This window comes from Phycodurus eques, chromosome 2 (genome assembly GCF_024500275.1).
Source record: "Phycodurus eques isolate BA_2022a chromosome 2, UOR_Pequ_1.1, whole genome shotgun sequence".
Taxonomy (NCBI): Eukaryota; Metazoa; Chordata; class Actinopteri; order Syngnathiformes; family Syngnathidae; genus Phycodurus; species Phycodurus eques.
The window spans coordinates 9,909,046-9,934,288 of NC_084526.1; the positions used below are offsets into that span (position 1 = coordinate 9,909,046).

Sequence of the window (25,243 nt, forward strand, 5' to 3'; positions counted from 1 at the left end):
CAATATTGTCCTGTTGTACACCCAATGCTAGTAAGCCTCATCTTCACTGTTCAACTTTTGGGTAGGATATTTGCTTACAGTTCCTACAATGGAATCGCTAAAGTGCAAATTCAAACAAACTTAGAATAAAAAAATCCATCCATCCATTTACTGACGCTTATCCAAGGTCGGGTCACGGGGGCAGCAGCAGAAGCAGGGAAGCCTAGAATTCCCTCTCCCCAGCTACTTCGTCCAGTTCTTCTGGTGAAGTTCCCAGGCCAGCCGGGAGACGTGGTCTCTCCGGTGTGTCGTGGGTCATCCGCAAGGCCTCCTCCCGGTGGGACGTGCCCTGAACACTTCACCAGGGAAGCGTCCGGGAGCATCCTAATCAGATGCCCGAGCCACCTCCTCTGGCTCTTCTCGAGACGGAGGAGCAGCGGCTCGCTTCTGAGCGCCTCTCAGATGACCGAGCTTCTCACCCTATCTCTAAGGGAGAACTCATTACACTGGTCACGACCCACAGCTCGTGACCAGGGGTAAAGGTAGGAACATAAATCGATCGGTAAATTGAGCGCTTTACCTTTCGGCCCAGCTCCTTCTTCCCCACGACAAATAGATACAATCTGGATCACTGCAGAAGCTGCACCGATCCGCCTGTCGATCTCCCGCTCCATTCTTCCCTCACTTGTGAATAAGACCCTGAGATACTTGAACTCCTCCATTTGGGGCAGGATCTCTTCCTCGACCTGGAGAGGGCATTCACTCCACTCTTTGCTGACTAAGGACCATGGTCTCAGATTTGGAAACTCTTTCTGACAGGGGACTCTGCCAGACGTTCCCAGCAGATCCTTACAATACGTTTGGGTCTGCCAGGTCGGACTGGTATCTTCCCCTACCATCTGCGCCAACTCAACACCATGTGGTAATCGGTTGACAGCTCCGCGCCTCTCTTCACCCGAGTGTCCAAGACATGCGGCCACAAATCCGATCAAACGACCACAAAGTTTATCATTGAACTGCGGCCTTGGGTGTCCTGGTGCCAAGTGCACATGTGGACATCTTTATGTATCTCTGAACATGGTGTTTATTATGGACAGTCCATGTCAAGCACAGAAGTCCAATAAAAGAACATCACTCAGGGTCTAATTGAGGGGGCCGTTCTTCCCAATCACGCCCTTCCAGGTCTCACTGTCATTGCCCATGTGAGCGTTGAAGTTTCCGAGCAGAATGAGGGAGTCCCCAGCGGGAGCACTCTCCAACACCCCTTCCAAGGACTCCAAAAAGTGTGGGTACTCTGAACTGCTGTTTGGTCCAAAGGCACAAACAAAAGTCAGGACCCTTTCTCCCACCCGAAAGCGGGGGGAGGCTACCTTTCGTCTACTGGGTAAACCCCAACGTACAGGCACCGAGCCGGGGGGCAATGAGTATTCCCATACCTGCTCGGCGTCACTCACCGTGGGCAGCTCTAGAGTGGAAGAGAGTCCAACCCCTCTCGTGAAGACTAGTACCGGAGCCGCAGCTGTGTGTGGAGGTCAGGCCGACTATGTCCAGTCGTAATTTGTCGACCTCGCACACCAGCTCAGGTTGGTGACATTCCACATTCCTAAATCCAGCTTCTGTAGCCGGGGATCGGACCGCCAAAGTCACCGTCTATGGCCACCGCCCAGCTCACACAGCACCCGACCCCCTTGGCCCCTCCCACAGCTGGTGAGCCCATGGGAAGGCTATCCCATGTTGCATTTTCCAGCTGTGCCTGGACGGGCCCCATAGGTGCAGACCTGGCCACCAGGTGCTCGCCATTGAGCCCCACCTCCAGGCCTGGCTCCAGAGGGGAGCCCCGGTGACCAAAGTTAACAATGTCCTTTCGCCATCCTTCCTGTCATACTGTGTTGTGTGTTTTTGGTTCCACATTAAGGACAAAAGTCCTGTTTTTGTTTTAATTCCCCATTTAAAAAAAAAAACACCATTCAAGCAACAGGTTTTTCCTCATGTTTTTGAGATTGTAGGGTGAAATTTGGAGCTGATACTCGTGTGGACTGAATGGGTGGCAACAATGGGGAAATGAAATGCCAGTATTTTCTAGGATAATACCCCATCAGCAACATATTTGGGGAAAAAAATAACTATGAACTGGTTAATTTTTCCAACAATGAGCTCAACTTTGAGCTAGTTTGCATTAAAAATGAACTTTCGCAACACTATTATTTCACATCGCAATACACAGTATATCACAAGTTTATACAGTTTTATTAAAGAAATGCAAGCCACTTTGTATGAAAGAAATCGGTAGATAATTTAATAGCTGTACATGATGGAAACATTGAATTAGTGCTAGTACAAATGTGGGCGATTGACTGTAAATGAGATTTGTCAATATGGTCAAACATTTATATATATATACACACACGCACACACACACGCACACACACACACAATACACAGTGTAAACTCGATATAACGGACTAATAGGCACGGGGGTCATCCAATATAGCATTACATTAAAGCGTTTTTTTTTTTTTTTTTTTACTGTACAGAACAAAATTGTTTTGTAGGTTTTTTTTGTGGCCTAAAATGGCTAGTACAGTACAAAGTTATTGTAAATAAATATAAAAAAAAGCTTGAAAATGTTGGAAAGTTTAACATTTTATCCAAATTTGCCACGCCGACATTGTTAACGTACAGTACTCATCATCGGCGAGATGCTTTCATGAGCCGCGAGGAAGTCATGTGCTTCTGAGTTCCAAATCCGTTGCCAAAGGCGAACGGCTTGAAAAACAACAGTTACTCTACCAAAAATAGCATGTTCCAGACTCCAGAGACTTTTGTTTGTATTCCTCAGAGTTAACACTGCCGCCATTCCGCTCTGTCGCTCTCTCCGCTGCGAGTCTATGTACAATAGACAATAGATATATCCATCATGACATGACTGCCACTGCAAAGCCCCACATTCAACATGGGCCTCCACGTAGGCACGTCTTGGAAATGTATCTTTTTTTTTTTTTTTTTTGTATACTGTACGTATCTGTGACTCAGAAATACATCAGTCCCATGCTCTGCCTGCATTGCGCCACAGCGCCAGTAAACAGCCGGGGCCAATTCTGGAACTAACAGACTTTGTCAACGGCAGTTTAAGTGACAAATGGAAACTATTATTGGACCCTGTTCAGTGCTGAAAGTCCGTTTTATCTGATATCCATTATATCGGGGCCGTTTTGTCAACTCTGTGTTTGTGTGTGTGTGTGTTTGTGTGTGTGTCCCAGCAATGTATTGACGCAGAAATTGACATGTGGAACAAGAGACTGGAGAACAGTCAAGTACCTAATCAAAACAACAGAAAAAAAGGGTATAATAAACATGTTATGTTTGTTGTGTGTGTTTACGTTGTTCCGTTTTGTTTAGCCATCGTTGCAGATAAAAATAAATCAAACGGTAGTTCACAGAATGTCTTTTGTGTTTTTGGAAGAATTTAGTGCTAGATTCTGCCAGTTGCTACACACTAATAATGTACTTGAATGTTTGAACATTTTTTTTTAGTTAATTTACAAATGTAATCTGGAGTTCTGTATGACTTAAAATTATCCATGGTTTGGGATATGTTGAGCATGAGATCAATGTCTGAGTATTATTATTTTTAGTAGTAGTATTAGCATGATTGAGGCCAGCCACAGTAGTACCTGAGCTACTTATCTAAACATAGTTTGAGTCATTCATATCACAACATTATCATCTTTACAATAATGAGTTGCATGATGATGTTGAAATAATAGTAGTGGTGTATCTGAACTAAATCTATTTTAGTAATTAGACAACAGTTGATGGAAAATCCAATGAAGATTAAAGATAACTACGTGTTTGCCAGTAACAATTTTCTAGGACAATTTGGAGCCTTCCCCTCCATAGCACCATGAAGCTTTGGCGAATGAGGACCCAACGGGAGAGTTGAGCTATGTGCCTTGCCTTTGGTTCTTCATTTCAACCGCCCAGTCGTCGGATGAAGCAGGAGGAATCATTGAGTTACCGCAACCTTATCTAACACTTTGGTCCCTGCAAAGACAAAAACTACAAATGTGTGTATGTGAATTTGTGGAAGTAGACCTCACAAAGTCTGGAATACTAGAAACACGGCCCCACAGGTGACCAAAAAAACCTTTTTCATATTGATATTTGTGATTGGGATTTTCTTTTTTTTCCCCTGATTTTTTCCAGAGCTGTAGAACCACTGGAAAGGGTGGACCCCACAAATGTATAATTTCAGTGTGGGCCTCACAAATGTAGAAATGCGAGAATGTGTCTGTGTGTGTGTGAGCGTGTGTGTGTATATAAAAAGATAATCATATATATATTTATATATAACATCACATCTGGCCATTCTCTGTATTCACTTGTGCTTTTATTTTAACAGGGGATTTAATTCAATTGTTTGCAAAAACTCAACTACAACAACTACTACTACTACTACTACCCAAACTCATTTATTCTCAAAAGCACAATGACACTAATAGCTGCCTTGAACAGAAGATGCTAATATTATTTTAAGTACATTTTATAAGATGCATAGAAAATAATATCAGCATCTGAGGCTATTTTAGCATTCATCAGAGCTGTTTTAATCATGTTTGCCATCCTGGTGTCACCTCCCTAACAGGATTGCTTCTTTTGTACTGCTTATCCCACTGGGAACATTTCCATTTATTTTTTTTCCAGTCACGTTGAGCCTCTTTTAAAGTCAGGCAGAACCCTGTTAATACAATCTAACCACAGACGGGCTCAGTCTTTGCTTGGGGGCTAATAGTGATAATACACTCTAACCACATACTGGCTTAACTATAGCCTTAGGCCTAATACTGCTCAGAAGTTGTGAATAGAAACAGTTTTAGATGGTGTCAGTCAGAAAGTGTTGTGTGACTGTTAAATTAGCTCAGATGGAAAATGGATGGATGGATGGTCTGTTCTTAACACACACTGATGACTGTCATAGTAGATGTGAAGATTGAACACCTAGAGATGATTTGACATTTTCTGAGGAAAATAAATGGTGGTAAGTGCAGGAATTGTAGTAGGGTGGAATGAAAAGTGCATACTAGTGTCACTAAGTGCTGAACCACTGGCTCAGTGTCAGTTGACATTTCTTGATTAACCATTATTGAAATATGAATTGAAAAATAAATGGCTCCATGTTGCAGTGGTAAGATTCTAGCTGAGACATAGGGATAAAGGGGTGCTGAGATAACCCTCCAGTTCTGCAATAACTGAAGGTAATGTGCTTAGGGTCAACAGGGAAAGAATCAATCCTTTTGTGCCATTGTTTCCTTTGCGTTCATTCAGCTTTTGTGGTTATTGGAGGAGGAGCACAATACGTGTTAATTGAAACACGGATAATACATCCCTGTAGGTGTGTTGGTGCTTTTTGTACAAGCATGTTAACATATCCAAAAAGAGGGTGAACCTGGTGGATTAAGCCTGGCTATGAATTGGCAAAACAAAGATTCTAGTGGACATATTTTATTTTTTAATATTCAGAAATTTGTTGATGATTTCATCATGAATTGCATTTGTTAGTTGGTGGTTGTTAGTCATTTGGATCATGCAAAATACAAACCCCAATTTCAATGAAGTTGGGACGTTGTGTAAAACATAAAAATAATAAATACAATGATTTGTAAATCCTTTCAACTTACATTTAATCGACTACCCTACAAACACTGATAAACTTTGGGTTTTTTTTGCAAAATATTCACTCATTTTCAATGTGATGTCTGCAACACATGCCAAAAATGCTGGGACTGTGGCAAGTTTACCACTGTGTTACATCACCTTACCTTTTAACAGCACTAAATAAGCGTTTGGGAACAAAGGGCACTAATTGTTGAAGCTTTGTATGATAAATTATTTCCCATTATTGCTTGATGTACAACTTCAGTTGCTCAACAGTCCGGGGTCTCCGTTGTCGTATTTTGCGCTTCGTACTGCACCACACATTTTCAGTGAGAGACAGGTCTTGACTGCTGGCAGGCCAGTATAGTATTCACACTCTTTGTCTATGAAACCATGCTGTGGTGACATTTGCAGAATGTGGCTTGGCATTGTCTTGCTGAAATAAGCAGGGACATCGCTAAAGAAGAAGTTGTTTGAATGACAGCATAAGTTTCTCCTAAACCTGGATCTACCGTTCAGACTTAATGGTGCCTTCACAGATGTGCAAGTTACTCATGTCATGGACATAAACACACCCTCATACGATCACAAATGCTGGCCTTTGGTCTGGAGATTTTCTCCACGATTTCCAAAAACAATATGAAATGTGGACTCGTCAGACCACAGCACACTTTTCCAAATGGCGTCATTCCAATTCAGATGAGCTCAGGGGCAGAGACACTGGAGGCGTTTCTGTGTGTTGTTGATACAGTATATGGCGTTCGCTTTGCATGGTAGAGTTTAAACTTGCATTTTTAGATGTAGAGACGAACTGTATTAACAGACAATAGTTTTCTGAAGTGTTCCTGAGTTTATGTGGCAATACCTTTTACATAATGATGCCGGTTTTTAAAGCGGTGCCACCTGAGGGATCAGAGACATTCAATGTTGGTTTTTGGCTTTACTGCTTACGTAAATTGATTTCTCCAGATTCTCGGAATCTTTTGATGATATTATGGACCGTAGATGATGAAATCCCTAAATTACTTGCAATTGTATGTTGAGAAATGTATATTCTTAACCTGTTGAACTATTTTCTCACGTAGTTGTTCACAAAGTGGTGAACCTCGCTCCATCCTTGCTTGTGAATAACTGAGCCTTTCAGGGATGCTCTTTTTAAACCCAATCATGAAAACTCATCTGTTTCCAATTAACCTGTTCACCTGGGTAATGTTATAAACAGGTGTCTTTTGAGCATTCCTGATCATTTCCCAGTCTTTGTTGTGTCTGTCCCAGCTTTTCTGGAACATGTTGCTTAAATTCCAAATTACAGGATATTTGGGGGAAAAAAATTAATTAAAAAAAATTTTCAGCAATTTTAACATTTAATATCTTGTCTTAGTATTGTATTCAATTGAATATAGGTTGAAAATGATCTGAAAATCATTCTATTCTGTTTTTATTTACATTTCACGCAACATCCCAGCTTCTTTGGAATTGGGGTTTGTACTACTTGATGTACTGCATACAATGCCCTGCCACAGCATTATGACACAATTTAACATAATCCAATACAATAGCAACACTATGCATTAATTTACACTAACAAAACACTATTGATTAATAAGTTCATTATTGTGGTTGAAGACTTGCAGTTTGCAGTTGTGATGCAAAAAATATCACGCTTTTAAAAAAAATCTAATTCTAAATTTAATAATTATTTTCAATAATAAAACTGTAATATTGTGTAACGGACGCACAGACGCCAAGTGAGTTACAAGCCAGAAGCATCAAAGCGTAGTCACAGACACATGGTTTCGAACGCGGACGCTAAGTGAATTACAAACCAGGAGCATCAAAGCTGAGACACAGACAACTGGTTTCGAACGCGGACGCTAAGTGAATTACAAGCCCAAGGAGCATCAAAGCGGAGTCACAGACACATGGTTTCGAACGCGAACGCTAAGTGAATTAGAAACCAGGAGCATCAAAGCGGAGTCACAGACACATGGTTTTGAACGCGGACGCTAAGTGAATTACAAGCCCAAGGAGCATCAAAGCTGAGTCACAAACAACTGGTTTCGCACCAGAACGCTAAATTAATTAACTTCCACCACCAGCCAGCCTGAAGAGGCTCACCAACAAAGAGTTCTCCTTCCTGCTGTGTTCCGTGACACCTGCCCATGTGGGCTGGGACAAAGGACGGAGCACTAGCGACACCCACAGGTGGCGGAAAGGCACTGCAAACCCGGATTAACTAATCACAATCTTCACTGGACTCTAATGTGAAGAAATTTACATGAACGCCACTAGTGACTATTTCTGCAAAATTTGAATGTCTGATGTCAAATCTGTTGTCAACTGAACCAGATGAAATGTTTCACCCCACACAACACAAATGCCACATTGCAAACATTAGTGCTCTCAACAATCACATACACTTGAAACATTCTTTACCGGGATTAAAGATGATGGACGCGTGATAATGGTCCCGTTATCTTAAATCCAATAATTAATATTTTATTCCACTGGGTTTAAAACACAAAATAATCCTAAAATGGAAAAGTAACATTCAGAGGCGGTCCAGCTTCCCTTTGGTCCCGGAGGTGGTGGGAAAGGAAGGGGGGACCACCCCCTTTGCGCCTGGCCATAAAAAGGCTCCGAGCTACTCACGAGCGCTGCTCGTCTTGTCCGACCAACTTGCCGAAGACTGGCCCAGCCAGGACGGCCACCTCACACCACGAGGTGGCGAGGACACATCGGACCCTTCCCAACTGCAGAGCATCCCGCCAGCGCTCCGAGCTACCCCTTTTTGGGCGCCTGCGAAAACTCTGTGGGGACGGAAGCGGGCACCACACGTCCGCTCCGAACGTCTTGCGAGCAGAGACACCAGGGCTCTGGTCGTCCTGCCTGCGAACTTTTTGTGCTCCTTTTTTTTCTCTTCCTCCTTTCCGCCAAATCCACCTGTTCCCCGTGCGGACCATGCCGGCCGAACACCCAGAAGCTCGACCCGCCTGCCTCAATCGTGTTCAACACACGTAAATCCAACATTGCAGTCTACTACAAGTACAGATTAGTGCACATTTGGGTTTAAACTAACGAGAACAGGAATCCCAGCTATACGCATTGTCATTCCATGCTCACTCGAAACCTCACATCACAAGTCAGTTTCTTTTGCCAATGTTGGTCTGTTCTTTGTTTTGTTTTTTTCTCTCTATTGTTTCCCTGTAGATACGCCATGTTAGATCTCATTACATTTTCCATAAAATTCACTACCTGCATTGTTACGTGTGTTTGGGTTCAAGGAAAAAAACCTCTGGTCGTCTACAACTCTTATCTAATTCATGTAGCAACCTTCAATTACGAGACTGAGGATACAAGGTTTGTCGTCACTTTGTCCTGAAGTTTTATACATCTAAAAAGTGACGTGGCGCCCTTTACTAGATAAAATAGCTTGACATGCTGGTCAAGCTATTTTAGCTACCGGAGGCAAATTCCTTGTGTGTTTTTTGGACATACTTGGCAAAATAAAGATGATTCTGATTCTGATGTATAACGCTGTAATTTAAAATTACGCTAAACTGGAAGTAACGCAGGCGTCGCTTCCATCTTATTCTTTTCTCCCAAATTAATTAAATTTTTGTTCAACTCATATACGCTACAATTGCAAAGCACCCTTTATCTTTCATGAATAGAATAATCCAAAAGTGGAATAAATGAAATACGTAGATTATTACATAAATCAATGTTACCAAAATTAGCTATATGCAGTACACAGAATTGAACAGTATGTCTTATTTTTACTATAAAAGGATTGTTGTAGATATCTACATTTCAATACATTTGCTGTTGTTGTTCAAACAGGAACATTATGTACTGTATGTACAGTACAGTAATTGTTTTTAAGTGTGTTAAAGTAATGACCTTCTATGTCAGAATCTACATTTAGTCGTGCGTGTGCGTGCATTAGTGTCTGTGCGTGTGTGATGTGTATATTTGCACAAACAAAAGTAAGTGAAGTAAGTAAAGTACCCTGAGATAGTCTCCATCATGCAGAGAGAAGCTCTCAGCTTTCAGCCCGATTCCTTTTCCCTTCTCAGTGGTCACGCGGTAGATGCATTCGTGATTGTTGTCATAGTTGGAAGGGAAGTTCGGGGAGACAAGAACACCTTCTGGTCCCAGAGACGTGGCTCCACACTCAGCTAGAGCAACAGAATAACGGTGGGCAAGGGCCGACACACCGTGGATCAAAATGAGTGCAATTTTAGCATATTATCTTAGAGCAGTCACATATCTGGTTTGGCTTTCTGTGCGTTGTGTGAAAGACCATGACAAGAGGCTACAGGGGAGAGAGAAAACGTCGCTTAATGATAACATCAACACAGCCTACATGACAACAGTGATGACAATCAACCAACCACAAAAACTTAATGAACTTTGAATATATTTAAAAATGTATGTTTTTAAAGCAAAACAAAATCAAAGTCCAGATGACATAAAATAATAATTACAAGCACAGTCAAATGAGCTCCAATACAATAGCTGTGTAAAAATGTTGTCATTGCATTATTTGATTGACACTGTCAGAGCGTATAAAACAGTAGGTATATTTTAGGTTAATTTATTTCGCTAGAACACAGGTCTACACAACCGCAAACTACAACCACAATTAACAAATATAGACTTGGACTTCTCCTCTGACAGAAGTGAACACTATTTTCTTTTCTTTGTGAAGGCAGATTGGAGCTCATCCTGCACAGGTGTACCTAATGGTGTGTCCGGGGAGTATGGAGAAAATAGATTTACCATGTGCATGATTTATCTTTGCATTGGGTGCAGATACAGTTTTGTAAAAGGAGTAAGTCGCTTAAACTTTGAGGACTACCATTTGAACAGAGAGAAAGGCAATTGTGAACATCATGACATAAAACTGAGAAGGCCGAGCAACACAGCACGCTAGATATTTGAGGATAAAACAGTGCCATGCTCATAAAATGTAAGTACGTTAACTGATATGTGACATCGAGGACAGAATATTATAATATTGTACAACCAATAGTGCTACCATTAGTGGGAAACATTTATTGTATTAAAAAAAATAAAACATAAAAAACACTGAAGAGGAAATGACAGACGGAAGGAATGAGGTGGAAACAAGGTAAACAAGACGCTTTTTAAAAATATGCATGGATAAATTAGAAGGGGGGAAACGGGAGTGACTTGAGTTTCATAATGCTCTAATGATCTCCCCATGGAGAGTCTGTTGCAAGGCAGGAGCGCTAAAGTGAGGGACATTTACGAAGTGGTTGAACCCAGGCAAGTCCCCTGGGTCTCCTCCAAAAGTATTGGAACAGTGAGGCCAATTCCTTTATGTAAAGTAAAAAACATTTGGGTTAGACATCAAAAGATAATTATGAGACAAGAAATAAAATATAAATAAACACTTCAGATTCATCTTTACATGTCAAATCCAAATATATTCTGTAAACAGCAGAATTAAAGGAATTGACCTCATTGTTCCATTATGCTTGGAGGTGAGTGCATTAAAATACTTAGGAAAAAAAAACGCCGACTAATCAAAGATCTTTACAACTTTCACAAGAAGTACATTCAACAGTCCACCAGGAAATGAATGAATGCCCCAATTTTGGAAGCTCCCAATTTATCACACTGTGGATACACACACTGTGGATACACTTCTTTCAAACTGACATTGGAAAAAGAAAAATGCAACTAAAAGTTTGTTGCCACAACTGAAACACAATGTGCTTTTGGAAAGCTATGCAATGATACGATCTGTCTTTAATTTGCCATAATTTGGTGTGTATAGTCTTTTGTCTCACCTATACATCTGGGCAGTGTGTTGCTCCACACTCGCCTGCCTCCACCGAGACAGGTGATCTTGCTGTCCCCATCGAGTCGGTAACCGTGGAAACAAGAAAAGGCAAGCGAGTCACCAACTTGAAAGCGGAATCCTGTTCGTCTGCTGAAAGCTGGAACACCCGGATCCTCACAAGGTTCCAAATCGTATTCTACAGATTGGGAAGACATCAGGCAAAGACATAAATTATTATAATTTTTTAAATACTTAAATAGAAATACACATGACTTTGGGGAGAGTCTATCTTAGCCTCTGCATACTTTATATTCTTTCTAAGAAGACAACCTTTATTAGTTCCACAATGGGGAATTTGCTTTTTTGACAATATATATCATGCATACAAATTCTTACAATCAAAAATCTGAAAGGTGTTGTCTTACCTGAGAATGTAATATTAAATCCCTCATAACTCATGGAGAAATCTGATATGAATCGTAGTTGAGCACTGAAATTCCCAAAGAGCCCCGCTTTGACACTGGGGGGCAGCACGGAGCCAGTTAGTCGGGCAACTGGAACCAGAAAATTTTCGTCCTCTGTGATGGACAGGTAGTCATGGTTCTCCTCCAAATGGAAAGTATGGAAGACCAGGTGGACTCCTGGGAAAGACACGGTTAAATGGAGGGAGTGACGCACAGGTATTTGAATGATTGGATGACGAATGCACAGACCAAGTCACAAAATAGATAGCTAATAGCTCATGCACACATTTTGGAGAAGATAAATCAAAAATACATGAAAATATTTAAAATGCAAACATTTACAAGAGAATAAGTTAAGAGCTATGTTTTAATGGGAAACAGACCCTAATTTAGAACAGTTAGGGTTAATAGTTAGACAATATTTATTTCAACAAAGCTTGCCAGGTAACCTAAAACATTTTTTACTAATTATAGCGCAATGCGTTTCATATGTAATCCTATTGGGAATTCCGATGATAACATTATACAGTATATTTTTTTAACATCAAATAGTGTATCATGAATACAGGCAGTAATTTAAAAAAAAAAAATCCTCAATATCAGATAAAAATACAGTATGTAATCTTATAACACTGCAGCTGTTTAATTATGCGAGCTGTTTCCATTTCAAGCAAACTGTAGGCAAGGACTAGCGAATCCTATTAAAGGGCTGGTGCATAAAGTCTTGCGAATGAACTCAACCCATGTTAATGACATTTAAATTATACACCAACAAACCTAAACTGTTCCAATCTTCGTAAAACTGCTTGGGTGCATGAAGGCTCATGTTTCTCTCAAACAAATCACAATAGAATTACCATTGTCAATTTGTTCTCTTACCTTTACCATGAGACACCTCTATGGTCCAGGTGCAGTTCAGAGAATTGGGGTAGAAGTCAGGAAATCCTGGCGAAAGAATCGTGCCCATTTTCCCAAAGACATAGCCTCCACAGAGTGCTACAGAGAAACAGAAATTATTTTTAAAGGCTTAAGCAACACAGTTCTATATTTTAAGTGCAGACAGGTCCGGATTTAATGATAGATTTCCCAGGAGAAAATTTCCACTTCCTGCACCACTGCCAAGATAAATTAGATTTTATTTTACATATGCAAAATTTATTATTGTTGGACCTTTGCGTAGTGAGCTCCGAAATGTTGTGATGATCACGCAAAGAGCTAATAATCCAAGCAGCAAAGAGCAGAAGAATTGTAAATGAGAGCAATGTATACTGTGAAATCGAACATTTATTCAGTATCAGGGCACACAATATTATTTAACTGAATGTATTCTTAATGAGCACTGAGCTACCTTTTTAGTAGTGTCGGAAACATTGACTCTTTGTCTCTCATCTCTCATTGAAATTCAATTATTTTGAAGTGCTCAAAGATAGAAACACACTGCCGAGTATAAACTAAGTCAAAACAGTGAATTGTTTTCGCAAATTTTGCTGATGTATGTATACTGGAAAGGATTGGAAAATAACATTGCTCTCTTAAATGAAGATGACATGTGCAATGAAAAGTTTGTTAAATCCTTATTGGTTTATTTTTATAAAGGACGACACCTTGAAGCCATTATCTTGTCTATGCACGGAGAGCTGCTGCCTCCCCCGCTGATCCCTTTGTTTATCCACTGCTTTGCTACTATCTTCTTCCTTGTCATATTTCAATATAGCTGAGTTGAGTTGCAATGTGGAGTCAGATCTCTTTTCGCTCTTTTCCCGACAAGCAGTGATAAACCGCTGTCATGTTCGTCACTCTCCAGTCGAGATTCAGCTCAAACTAGGACGTCGTCTGAATAAATGACCCTCGTTGAAAGAAACATTTGTGTGTAGACATTATCTGCTGAGTTTGAAACCGCATACTTAAGGGTTTATGAATGATATCAGCAAAAGAGGAGATGAATTGTTGATGTATTTATGTGAGGAAAAGTGTGCTGTATGGCACGGCGAATAATAAGGAACGGCGTGGCAGACATAAAACTATATGCTTTTTTTTTTTTTTTCCTGAAACAAACAAGGAAAACAAATACCATGTCATTGCATCCTTATTCCTAGTCTTATTTTTCTATTCAGATATAATGTTCAGATAATACACCTTGATGACTTTTCCTTTGTGGATAAATGTGCCTATGAGGCTGGCCATATTTTCCACAAAGGCTACTAGCCACAATCCATGCCACTTGCGAATAGTAAATAGGATAAACAAAATATTAGAAACATCTCATACACATCAACACATTTACGTAGCAACTTTCTGACAGTATTGATCAAACAGAGTAATACTACTGTACGTATATTTGCAATGGCTGAATGTTTGATACAGCTGTTGTCGGTTAGCTTTTTAGTAGCAAAGGTCTTTCGTGATCATATAGTGGGAGTACTCTCGGGTCTGCCCGGTTGTGGTGGTGGGAGTGATCCATGCCGGACGCTGAAGCGCATTACTAGGTGAGGTTGTAGCCACGCCCAAAGATTCACAAAAAGTGAAATGCTGAAAAATGTTTAATGCTCTCGAAAATTCAGTATTATATAGTACTCATTTTTTGCACGTTCTAGTGATGTTCAAACATGTATAAAGTATTTAGAAACAAATGTCTGAATCTACTTTATAGGGGCTTTAAGGACACGCATTCAGGTATGTCCAGAAACATCAACAGCTTATGTAGTACTAGCGAGCAACATGATTTTGGGAGCTATACAATACTCGATGTAAAATGTGTTTCTTTGTGCGTATGAGGGGTATTTACTGTTTAGACAGGAATAGGTAGGAAAAATAAGGAGAGATGAAGCTGAAAAGCATAACTTTGGATGATGACATATTATTTGTGGAGATTATTTTCTCTACAAAACCACAATTTTGTGGTCTATTTACATGTGATATATGATTATTATTATTTTTTTTAATTTAATAGAGCAGAACGATGACCACAACTGCAATTGCAATCATTTGTTTAGTATTGTTCTGGTTGTTTGTGATAACACAGCGCTGTCACTACATTTGTCCAACAGAATAATTTTGCAGCAAGAAGCTTGATTATCTATAGGCAATTTAGAGTCTTTAATCCATCTACCATGCATGTTTTTGGGATGTGGGAGGAAACCGGAGTACCCGGAGAAAACCCACACAGGCACGGGGAAAACATGCAAACTCCACACATGCGAGGCAGGGATTTGAACCCCGGTCCTCAGAACTGTGGGGCGGGCATTTTACCGGCATTACCAGATAACTAGCAACCCTTAATTGCTCAGTGACTGTTTTTCTCAATGCCTTTAAGTCTTAAAAGTGTTCTCTGTCAATTGACTGTCTGTTGTTGTACTAGAGCGGCTCCGACTACCGGAGACAAATTCCTTGTGTGTTTTTTGGACATACTTGGCAAGTAAAGATGATTCTGATTCTGATTTGCTAACCAGTCGCCCACCGTGTCACCCCCAATAGTACAATTACTAAAGGTTTTAAACGTAGTGTAGCGGACATGCGCGCCGCAAAACTCAACCACTTATTAACCGCACTCCTTCGATCACTTTCCCTGGCCACGATTGGTCAGCGGAGCCTCAGCGAGCAGCTACCAGCATCCCGTACCGGTCCTACATGCCTCTGAGGGCCAGAGCTCGGCACGCCACCAGTTCAACCGGCAGGAAAGTTACGAGCGCATCCCAAACAGGACAACAACTTTCCTTTCCTATTTTTTTTTGTTTTTGTGCATCTTGTTTTTCTTCAACCAAACCTGCTTCATTTCTGCCTGAGGTCCGGAGGAAGACCACTCCCCAAAGACCATCTGATCTGCGTTCGTGAGTCAACACTCCAATCTGTACTATGATGTACAACATCAGTGCCTAATAATTTTGGGGAATTTTTTATTTTTTTTTCCCCTTCTCTCGCAAAATTAATTACATTTTTATTTGGCCAATATACGCTACAGTAGCTTCTCTTTTAGAAGCTCCACCCAAACTTGTCATTTTATCGTAGCTTAGCTAGCTGCATTTTATTGTATTTTAGCTAGCTGCATTTATCTGGTAGGAAGCTTCAGTGCAGTTACGCTACATTTATTGGAGAATAGCTCATAGCTCAGCTCACTACATTTTACAAGCAGCTTCCCCTACACTGGCTCTTGTATTGGATCGCATTAAATTATGCATGTGTACCTAATAAAGTGTCTTCTATCTCTAAATGGGATTATTGTGTAATTTGCATACACTGCTTGGAGTATAGCTCAGGGAGACATATTTCATTTCCTTCTTTCCAATCTATTTCTCAGTGGGCTTTGTAATTTATTCACCAATGGTTCATTGCTGAGTTGTGACATTCTGTTGTATCACAGCACCTTCGCCAAATGAAGAGGCACTGAGGGAGGAGAAAAAAAAAAAGAAAGAAAAAACCTTTTAAAATGAAATAATATAGTGAGGTGTCTATTAGAGTTAATGGAGCACAGTGTTGGTTTAGGCAGGGCACAAAGCTGACAAACTTGCAATCTCAGCTGAGCCAGCGCCAGCCCATTTCAGCTGATCATTCAATTGTTACCTTCTAAGCATTCAACTGGCCCAGCTGATTCCCTTCCACACACAAACTATCTTTGATCCAGGCAATAAAGGAGGGAAACAACTGAACTATTATTTGTGGTTGTGTACTAGTCTTGTGAGTTTGTTGGGTTTTAGGGTGAGGTTGTTTGCCTTTGCTTGAATCTGAAAGGTACACATAAATACAGCCATGGAAAATATTATTGGACCAGACCCTTTTTTCTTCAGCTTCTTGTTCAACTTTAATGCCCGCTACAACTACAGGTACATTTGTTTGGACAAATATAATGATGACAACACAAATAGCTTAAATAGAGCTTAATTTACGAGTTGTTATCTTGACATTTTCTATGGTTTTCTTAAATAATTGGGAATACAATTAACCTTAAGCATGTCAGAGAGGACAAAGTACATATTATGGAATAAGCTGCATTTTTGTTATGTTCATTGTATTCTTCAGGTAATATACCTTTAGTGGGACCCGACATTAAAATTAACAAGGGTGGGCTACTATATATTTTTTACATGGCTGTTTCTTTGTATAGTCTTAGTCTTTCAAGCCATGGTAATTCAGAAAAGCTGAAGGAAATTTACATAGTAACAGGTGGACTGTTTTTTGGTTGTTCATGACATTTCACCTTGAAACCAAAAGGCTTTTTTGGTTAAAAATGTTATTTCAAAACTTGGTGGGTATGTCCCCTAACTAGTGGTTACTTGGGGGCTGTTGCTGTTCCCAGGTTTGACTGGTGAATTACCATTTTGCATAACGACCAACATTAATCTGCCTGGTGGCAGCTTGATTGCGCCAACGTTTTTGGGTTGTGAAGTGCTGGCAGAGATAGATGGAAGTCTTCATACTGAAGTCGACAAAAAAACGACCTAGACAGACCAGTACCTACTATTGGACTCCCATCATCCACTGGAACACAAGCTCGGAGATGTCAGAAGCCTCATCGACAGAGCAGAGAAAAATCCCAAAGAGAGAACAGATGACAGAAGGAGGAGACACACATCAAGGCGGCTCTAACTACCTGTGGGTATTCTAACAGGGTCCTAAACCCGCCAGGAGAAGAAGGGCAACTACAACCTACCCTGGGGATACAAACAAGAGGCTGTTTTGCCTGATAAATTCTGAAGGATTTTCTCTAAACATAATACTGTATACTGATGCATTTCAAACCCAGCAACACCCTAAGACAAAAACTACTTCACCCCCAAGGACAATATTCTTGGATGCAAACTTAGCAATGTTGTTTATGCAGTGGAGTGTGGTGAAGAGTGCCGTGACCTTGACATTTTGGAGACCAACCCAGAGGTGTAGCTAGCCATTCCGGGGCCAAAAGCAAACCCAGTCATGGGTCCCTCCATATCCACATGTAATTGTAATCACATTTTCTCATGTACTGTATTTTTGTTCAATTTTGATAAAGGTGAGTATGTAATTGAGGCCACTTTGTACTGCTTTTGAGATATGTTACAATTATATATTGACTTAAGTTACTAGTTACATAGCCCTTATGTTTACCCCTGTCCAATGAATATTTATCACCACAGATTTTGCATAATAATATATATCATCAATTAAAAACCATGAATTTTAGAAAATCCACCTATATAAAGTCCTTAAAATCGTTCTTGATGATTATTATCTAATAATTAAATCAGAGCGTTTACTGTAATTGATTTAAAACTTTTTTTTAAAAAACTCATCATTTAATGTAGTTTACCATTTCAACCACTTTAACACATTCACTGCCATTGACGGCTTTAGCAGTCAAATATCCATGTTAACTGGGAAGGCTGGCAGTGAATGAGTTAATACAATTACTGCACTCACTCTACTTCTTCTCCACTGCATCCTCCTCAGCTAACACTGACCACAGTGCTATAATAACATCTGGCTCATGTAGTTGTCAGTTATGCATATTTGTCACGTGAAAAAGGTTGAAACCTTTTGTAGTTTTGATGAAACCTGTTTTTTTTCCCCACTCGCTTTGTCTATTTCTCCACTCCACTGGAGTAACGAGTCTCCGCTTCATACTCACAACTCCACTAACAAGTTTGCTTAGCAGCCGTCTTCCTGAATCAAGTCTTCATTTTCAGGAGTATGGAAATGATATGGTTTGTTGAAATGGAAGAGCAAAGATGGCAGAAATATTTGTATTCACCTATTTCCTAAAACAATGTGGTTCGGAGACCCATATTAGTTGTTTACACTCTCCAGTGAACTTTTTTTTTTTTATTAATCCTCCACCACATATCTAACCCATTAAATTGTTGCACATTCACAAGGACTGGTACTCACATTTAGGCCTGTCCAAATCAGTTTGTTGGGAAAACAAGAGGACCATAAAATTCACAGGTAGTACGTGTGTGATGGTGCATATTAGACGATTATTGTGAAACTTATTACACACAGAACAAACACACAGCTGGTGGCTGCAGGAGGTACTGTTCTAAAAAGGTAACCGTAGCCAACAAAAAGTGCTGCTGTGGATCTGAGGACTATTCGGGATGTATTGCCTTTGTTACTAAGTACTTCCACTGTTGAATGACCTAAGCAAAAGTTATTTTATATTGAGACCCTGACTCAGACTGATAAAGTTGCACATCCAGATATAAAACAACAGTGGGATAAAGTTTAATGCACCAAAAGTGGTACAATTTGGACTCTACCAACATTTTATGGAAAACGTGTCTTAAAACACATTGTATTCCAGCCGGCATCAAGGTTATATGAAATGCAAGCATCATTTTAGAGGGTTAACTCATTGTGTCTGTTTTAGATTTTCTTAGGCATTTTTTAAAAGGTTTTCTGACGCCACCATATAAGACTACCAATGCTGGCAAAGGGGAAAGGCGTGGTAAAACAATAGGTTGTGAAATTGAATTTATTGCGACATTTGGCTACTCAGTACATTATGAGCAATGCAATTATTAGAGTGAACAAAGGTTATATGATGATGACAGTTTGAGCCTGGAATTTATTAATTCACTTTACATTAAATTTAGGGCCAGGGGTTTAGTCTCAATAAAATAATTAGAGAAAAGAATAATAAAAAAAGAAGCATTTAATACCTTTTTTTTCTGTACTCCAGGCAACACAGAACTTCTCAAGGCCTTAATTCATGTGTTGTGCGGTGTGCATGTGGCTCCTTTAAGATTAATTGAGAGAGAAAGAGTGAGGTGGACAGCAGCTAAGTATGGCAGAAGTGTATCAGTCAGTGTGTGTGTATGTTGCATGTACTGTAAATAATAAAGAACTTGGCTTCACACTATCATATAATAACCAAGAAAGGAAAGAACTAAGTGAGAACTGATTAGAAGTAAGAAAAGGTAGGTGAAAATATCAAACCGTTGTACTAAGAAAAACATTTCCTGATATGACCGCTGATCTGAGACACAGTATCTTGGTTATATTGTGGCAGATATCCTTTAAATTGGAGATTGCTTTCCAGGAGGTACAGAGAAAACATGCCCTGAAAGCTTTGGGAAGGATTGTTGGAAAACTGTGTCCATCAGAGTACAGAAAAGGCTGAAGAAAATGTACCTTTCGATCAGAGCTTGGACCTCTGCTACCCGAGTCATATGGGATGTGACATCCTTCAAAAAGAATAAGAATATCTTGCTTCGACCGAACAATAATTGCACTTACCTCAAATATATCAGCCACATAACTACAGTTGTGCTCATAAATGTACGTACCCAAGCAGAATTTGTGAAACGTTGGCAACTTTTGGGAAAATATGACTAAATGGGGACCATCCCATTATTATTATTATTTTTTATTGCTATGTTTTGTTTAATGATTGTGCTATTCTAACATGGCTTATCGTTAAATTTGAATCCCAGTTAAAATTAAACAAATGTGTTTGGCATGATTACTCACAGGTTTTTGTTTGTTTTTAAATGGTATATAAGGGTCACCAATGTGGTGCATTTTGATTTTCTAGCAATGTTGTGATCATTTTAAAATGTAAATAGTTGCAGAGATTTATATATAAAAAAAAGTGCTGCATATTGATTCTTGTCTTCTAAATATTGTAAGCAATCATGAACATGTAAAATGTAATTGTTGAAAGTTTTGCTAATTTATTAAAAAAGGAAAACTGAAAAATCACAGCCCTAAGTATTCAGACCCTTTGCTGTGACACTCATATATTTAACTCGGGCGCTGTCCATTTCTTCTGATCATCCTTGAGATGGTTCTACACCTTCATTGGAGTCCAGCTGTGTTTGATTATACTGATTGGACTTGATTAGGAAAGCCACACACCTGTCTGTATAAGACCTTACAGCTCACAGTGCATGTCAGAGCAAATGAAAATCATGAGGTCAAAGGAACTGCCTGAAGGGCTCAGGGACAGAATTGTGCCAAGGCACAGATCTTTCTGCTGCACTTAAGGTTCCTAAGAGCACAGTGGCTTCCATAATCCTGAAATGAAAAGACGATCAGAACCCTTCCTCATATCATAATTACTAGTGATGTGCGGATCAATAATGACATATTGATAACTCCGACACCAGATCTTTATGCGTCAAAATGGATTCCCAAATTAAAATGGCAAAATGTTTGATACTTCAGTCTTCCGAGCAGTAATTAACCATATAACACTAAAAGTGATTAATCTGATGTCTTGTATTCTTTATGAAGCTATGATTTAAAATATACTACTTTTTTTTTATTTGTCAGACACATTGTGTGTAGTTGCACAAAGTATCGGTTTCGCCGATTCCAACTTGAATTTTTATTCAGTATCAGATTTTTTTCTTGTTTTGTGAAAATGTTCAAATATTTAACAAAATTGTGCCAAAACCTATGACCAAAGCTTTGTGACAGCATGATAATGAGCCGCAGTTAAATTCACATCAGCTGTTTACGTAAGAAAGATTATCTCTTTGCAGATCCCCAAAAATTATAAAATCATTGATGCATCCTCACCATCACAGCTGGGAAGAGCGTGATTCCACTGATGATTCTGCTCGCAAACAATGGGGTCCCGATCACTCAAAGTATATCCTGGGTCGCACGTAAACGAGACACGGGAGCCAATGGAAAAGCTGCTGCCATGGCGACGCCCATTGACTGGAATACCGGGGTCAAGACAAGAGTCTGACTCCATTTTCACACCTGGAATTCATATCACACATGCATATATATCTCAGAGTCAAGCGGGTCTTTGCATGCGTGAGCATACATGACAAAGATATCATTACCCAATCGTGACCACGGGACTTGAGCAAAACCTTGATATTTTTCAGTGCGTGTCTGCTAAATTGTAATACTCCAGCCAATTCTTACTCTCGTATCTGATGCTGAAGCCCGCCGCAGAGCGACTGTTGTCAGTGGTGAACAACAGGAACAGAAAGTTGGACGTGGAGATCAGGAAATGAGGTGCTTGGGTTCCGTGATATTCGCCGATCAGGGGGGAGGAGGATGAGGGGCCGTCCCTGATCTCCAGCGTGTCATAGTTGACTTCTGTCTGAAACCTGGATAGCCACACAAGAATAGGCAACATCATCAGGATACAAACAGCAAATGTTTATTCACAGGCAAATGTTTAGTCACAGGCTAATACTTTTCATTAGAATATTAAACAGACAGAAGATTGGGTTGTGGTGTTTATATTTTGAATGTCAACAATTGTACACAAAGTTAACAACTAAAATTGGCTTCCCATAAATAGGCAAAAGGTGACTACTTCGGGTTTACCTGTTCCTGTTTATTTAGGAGACCGCTTCCCGCCTGCTTATATTCCTATCCAAGAGACACTAACTTCTTAAACAACTTTCTTGGAGTCAAGTGGCCTTGACTTCACAAAGCTATCATTATGAAAGAGTAAACATTTTAGGGATGGACTGTTATTTGGATGCAATTAGCAATTTGCCGGGATAGAAAACAATATAGCTGACTAGTAAAAACACAAGCTGCAATCTAAGATGACCTGAATATTTTCATACAAAACCGAACACAAAGTTGTGTCTGCACAAAACATTTGCATGAATGCAATCCTCCACAAATGGAATGCCTCATAGGCTGTGCGGGCGATGTGGCCTTTATGTTTAAGTTCCAAAATAGATAGATTCCAACCATAGCAATTTCATGCTATGCTGCTTCTGCTTGAGGCTCATTGCCAGAAAGAAAAGTGAAACTCCAAAATTAATCATTTATTGCAGCACATACTACTTTTACATTTACCTGACCATCTGATGGCACCAGACTAAATGAAAGAGTGACTGAAATTCCCATAAAAAGTGCATGTGAATGCTGGGGAAAATATTTCGAAACGCTGTTGCTAAACCAAAGGCTCAAGAGAAAGATATTGACTCTATTGTTAGTTAATATAATTATAGCATGCTAGCAATGGATACTAAATACTATAGAAATATAGCCAATAAAGGAAAGAAATAATCAGGCCTAAGTGTAATGACACTATGCAAATAAAGCTTTAAGGAGATTTGGCCTCCTGGTGAGCACAACAGCTGCGGTTTTACCCAAGAGCATATTTTAAAAAATCAACTCCACTTACAGTAACCATTTTTTTTTTTTTTTTTTATTTAGTTCAAGACCAGTATTAAAACGTTGTGTTTTCAGTCTCAAAAAGCAATACTGTCATGAGAATGTGTGTGATCCTGACCAGAGGAGTTGTGTCATAGTGGCGATCTGCATGGATGTATCTTAAGTCCCCTTAACTGATGCCATTTCATTCTTCTCCATTACTAATTTACCATGTTGTCACTTTTTTACATACTGTGCAACTTCAAATGTAAAACAAACAAAAACACATATCGTGTAACACCAGAGAAAAGGTGGCTTTGACAAAAAAAAATAGATAAAAACTAACCTGTCAAAGTGTATCTTCACAGCGTGATCATCTTGCGATTCAATCACCCACTTGCAGTTGAGAGAATCCTTATAGAAAGAAGGCCAACCAGGAGAGAGAAGAACTCCTGTAGGGGCAGTGAGATGGCCTCCACATGGAGCTACAGTGAAAAGAAGTACCACAGAGTATAGAGACAAACATAGAGGGAAGACTTCATCTTTTCTTTTGGTGTCTTGTGGGATGTGCACAACACCCGTTTTTCCCAACCTCAACAGAGTCATCCTTTGCCCCATTAATTTTAACTCCTTTCAAAATGTCTACATTGCAGAAACACACAGATTCAGATTCATAAATAATAGTAATCTGAGCCAGAGTTGTACATACTCAACAGAGCCCAAATATTACTAGTTAGATTACTGGTGGTAAAAAGCAATATATATATATTTTTAAATTATTACAGAATGTTTTTTCACTTTATTTGCAGTTCAGTTGGCTGCAGGAACAAATATTTATATCCCCATACAGTTGGTATACTATACCAGTCCATTAAAGGCGCTATCATTTGCATACACACTTCATATATTTGTATGGCATATACAGGAAGTCTTCGAGTTACGACGTTTCAACTTTACGACGCCCATGCCTCGTCCACCATTTTGTCCCAAGCACCATAGTGTTTCTGTTTCGCTAGTGCATAGTGCTTGTCTGTGTTTGTGTGCCGGGAGTATCTTTGCCTTTTTCGCCCTCCTTTTTTCCACACTCTCAGGAGTAATGGTAAGTACAGCATCTAATTTTTTTATTTGAATGTATTTTTATTTCTTTATACGAAGTGTTAACCTTTCCTGCTACGGTCACCTAACCGTGGTCGGGAGACGCAGGGAAGACGCCTTCTCCAGGGCCGAGGTTGTCCTCCTCGGGGTTAACTCCCTTCTCTCGTTGCACAGCTGAGCTGGGTGGCGGCAACAATAAAGGCACGAAGCACCGATTTGCTGCTTTAATGGCTTTATTAGCTCCTCTGCACATTCGACGTCAACGGGTCCTCCGCTAATCGCTACTCTTCCCCGGTCGCCGTCACTACACTTGCCACTGTACACGCGCGCACTCCTTCCTCCTTCACAGTCCCGCTGCATTCATTGTGCATTAATTATTACTTGCACTTTTGACCTATACATTATATGTGTATTGAAGGTATGCTGTGAGTGTATCATGAATACATAGCTCTCTAACCAATGCAAATGCAAATCAAAGCGTATTGTTGAGAGTGAAAAAGTTTGCAGGCTCAAAATGAGGCTATTCGGGGGACAAGCAAGAGGACATAGTGCATGAGTAAGTTTAAACCAAGAAGGAGGCACATTTGAAAATGCTTTGTAAACTTCTCCAAGTGGTATATTTCAAATAGTAATTCATTACTCGTGCATATCAAAAACAGAAGGAGAATGTTTACCTTCACAGCGAGGCACGGCCGCAGACCAAACAACATTTCCATCTTGAATGTTGCAGGTGACCTGATCTGACCCCTGGAAATGTCATTTATGTACGCTTTACAAAGTCTTTTCAATTTAAAAGTCATTTTAATCTTATGCTGTATTGGGTTTTTAATAGAGCGGAACATTTTAATATCAATTACCTGGGTCCTGATGAATCCTTGGTCACAACGGAAAGCCACAGAGCTGCCGAGCTGAAACTGGTCCCCGTACCTTTGACCATTGACGGGAACGCCGGGATCATGACACTCATTCTGGCCAAATGCTTCAAAGAAACACAATTACAAAAAATGTTAAATACAGTAAAATCTTTGTCCATAAATATTATACATATAACATTTTCACATTCGTGACTTAACGCTGTAAAGAATACTGTGTCCCATGGCCACTGCTTATAATATTTAATGCACATAAAAAAAAAAAGACATTCATGTCCTTGCATGAAGATATTTTTTTCTGCTATCGAAAG

At 39.9% G+C, this 25,243-nt stretch overlaps 1 protein-coding gene across 3 annotated transcripts in view; it reads right to left on the reverse strand.

The window, feature by feature from the left end:
- The window catches only part of LOC133396537 (CUB and sushi domain-containing protein 1-like), a 620,476-nt gene that overhangs the window by 141,794 nt on the left and 453,439 nt on the right, over positions 1–25,243 (reverse strand). For all 3 annotated transcript variants that reach the window (XM_061666524.1, XM_061666517.1, XM_061666531.1), the window contains 9 exons: positions 24,918–25,039; positions 24,735–24,807; positions 23,312–23,450; positions 21,769–21,956; positions 21,409–21,597; positions 12,793–12,909; positions 11,875–12,090; positions 11,457–11,645; positions 9,646–9,815 (listed from right to left, as the gene is read on the reverse strand). In XM_061666524.1, the coding sequence (XP_061522508.1) occupies positions 9,646–9,815; positions 11,457–11,645; positions 11,875–12,090; positions 12,793–12,909; positions 21,409–21,597; positions 21,769–21,956; positions 23,312–23,450; positions 24,735–24,807; positions 24,918–25,039 (1,403 nt within the window). The remainder of the gene's footprint in view (positions 1–9,645; positions 9,816–11,456; positions 11,646–11,874; positions 12,091–12,792; positions 12,910–21,408; positions 21,598–21,768; positions 21,957–23,311; positions 23,451–24,734; positions 24,808–24,917; positions 25,040–25,243) is intronic.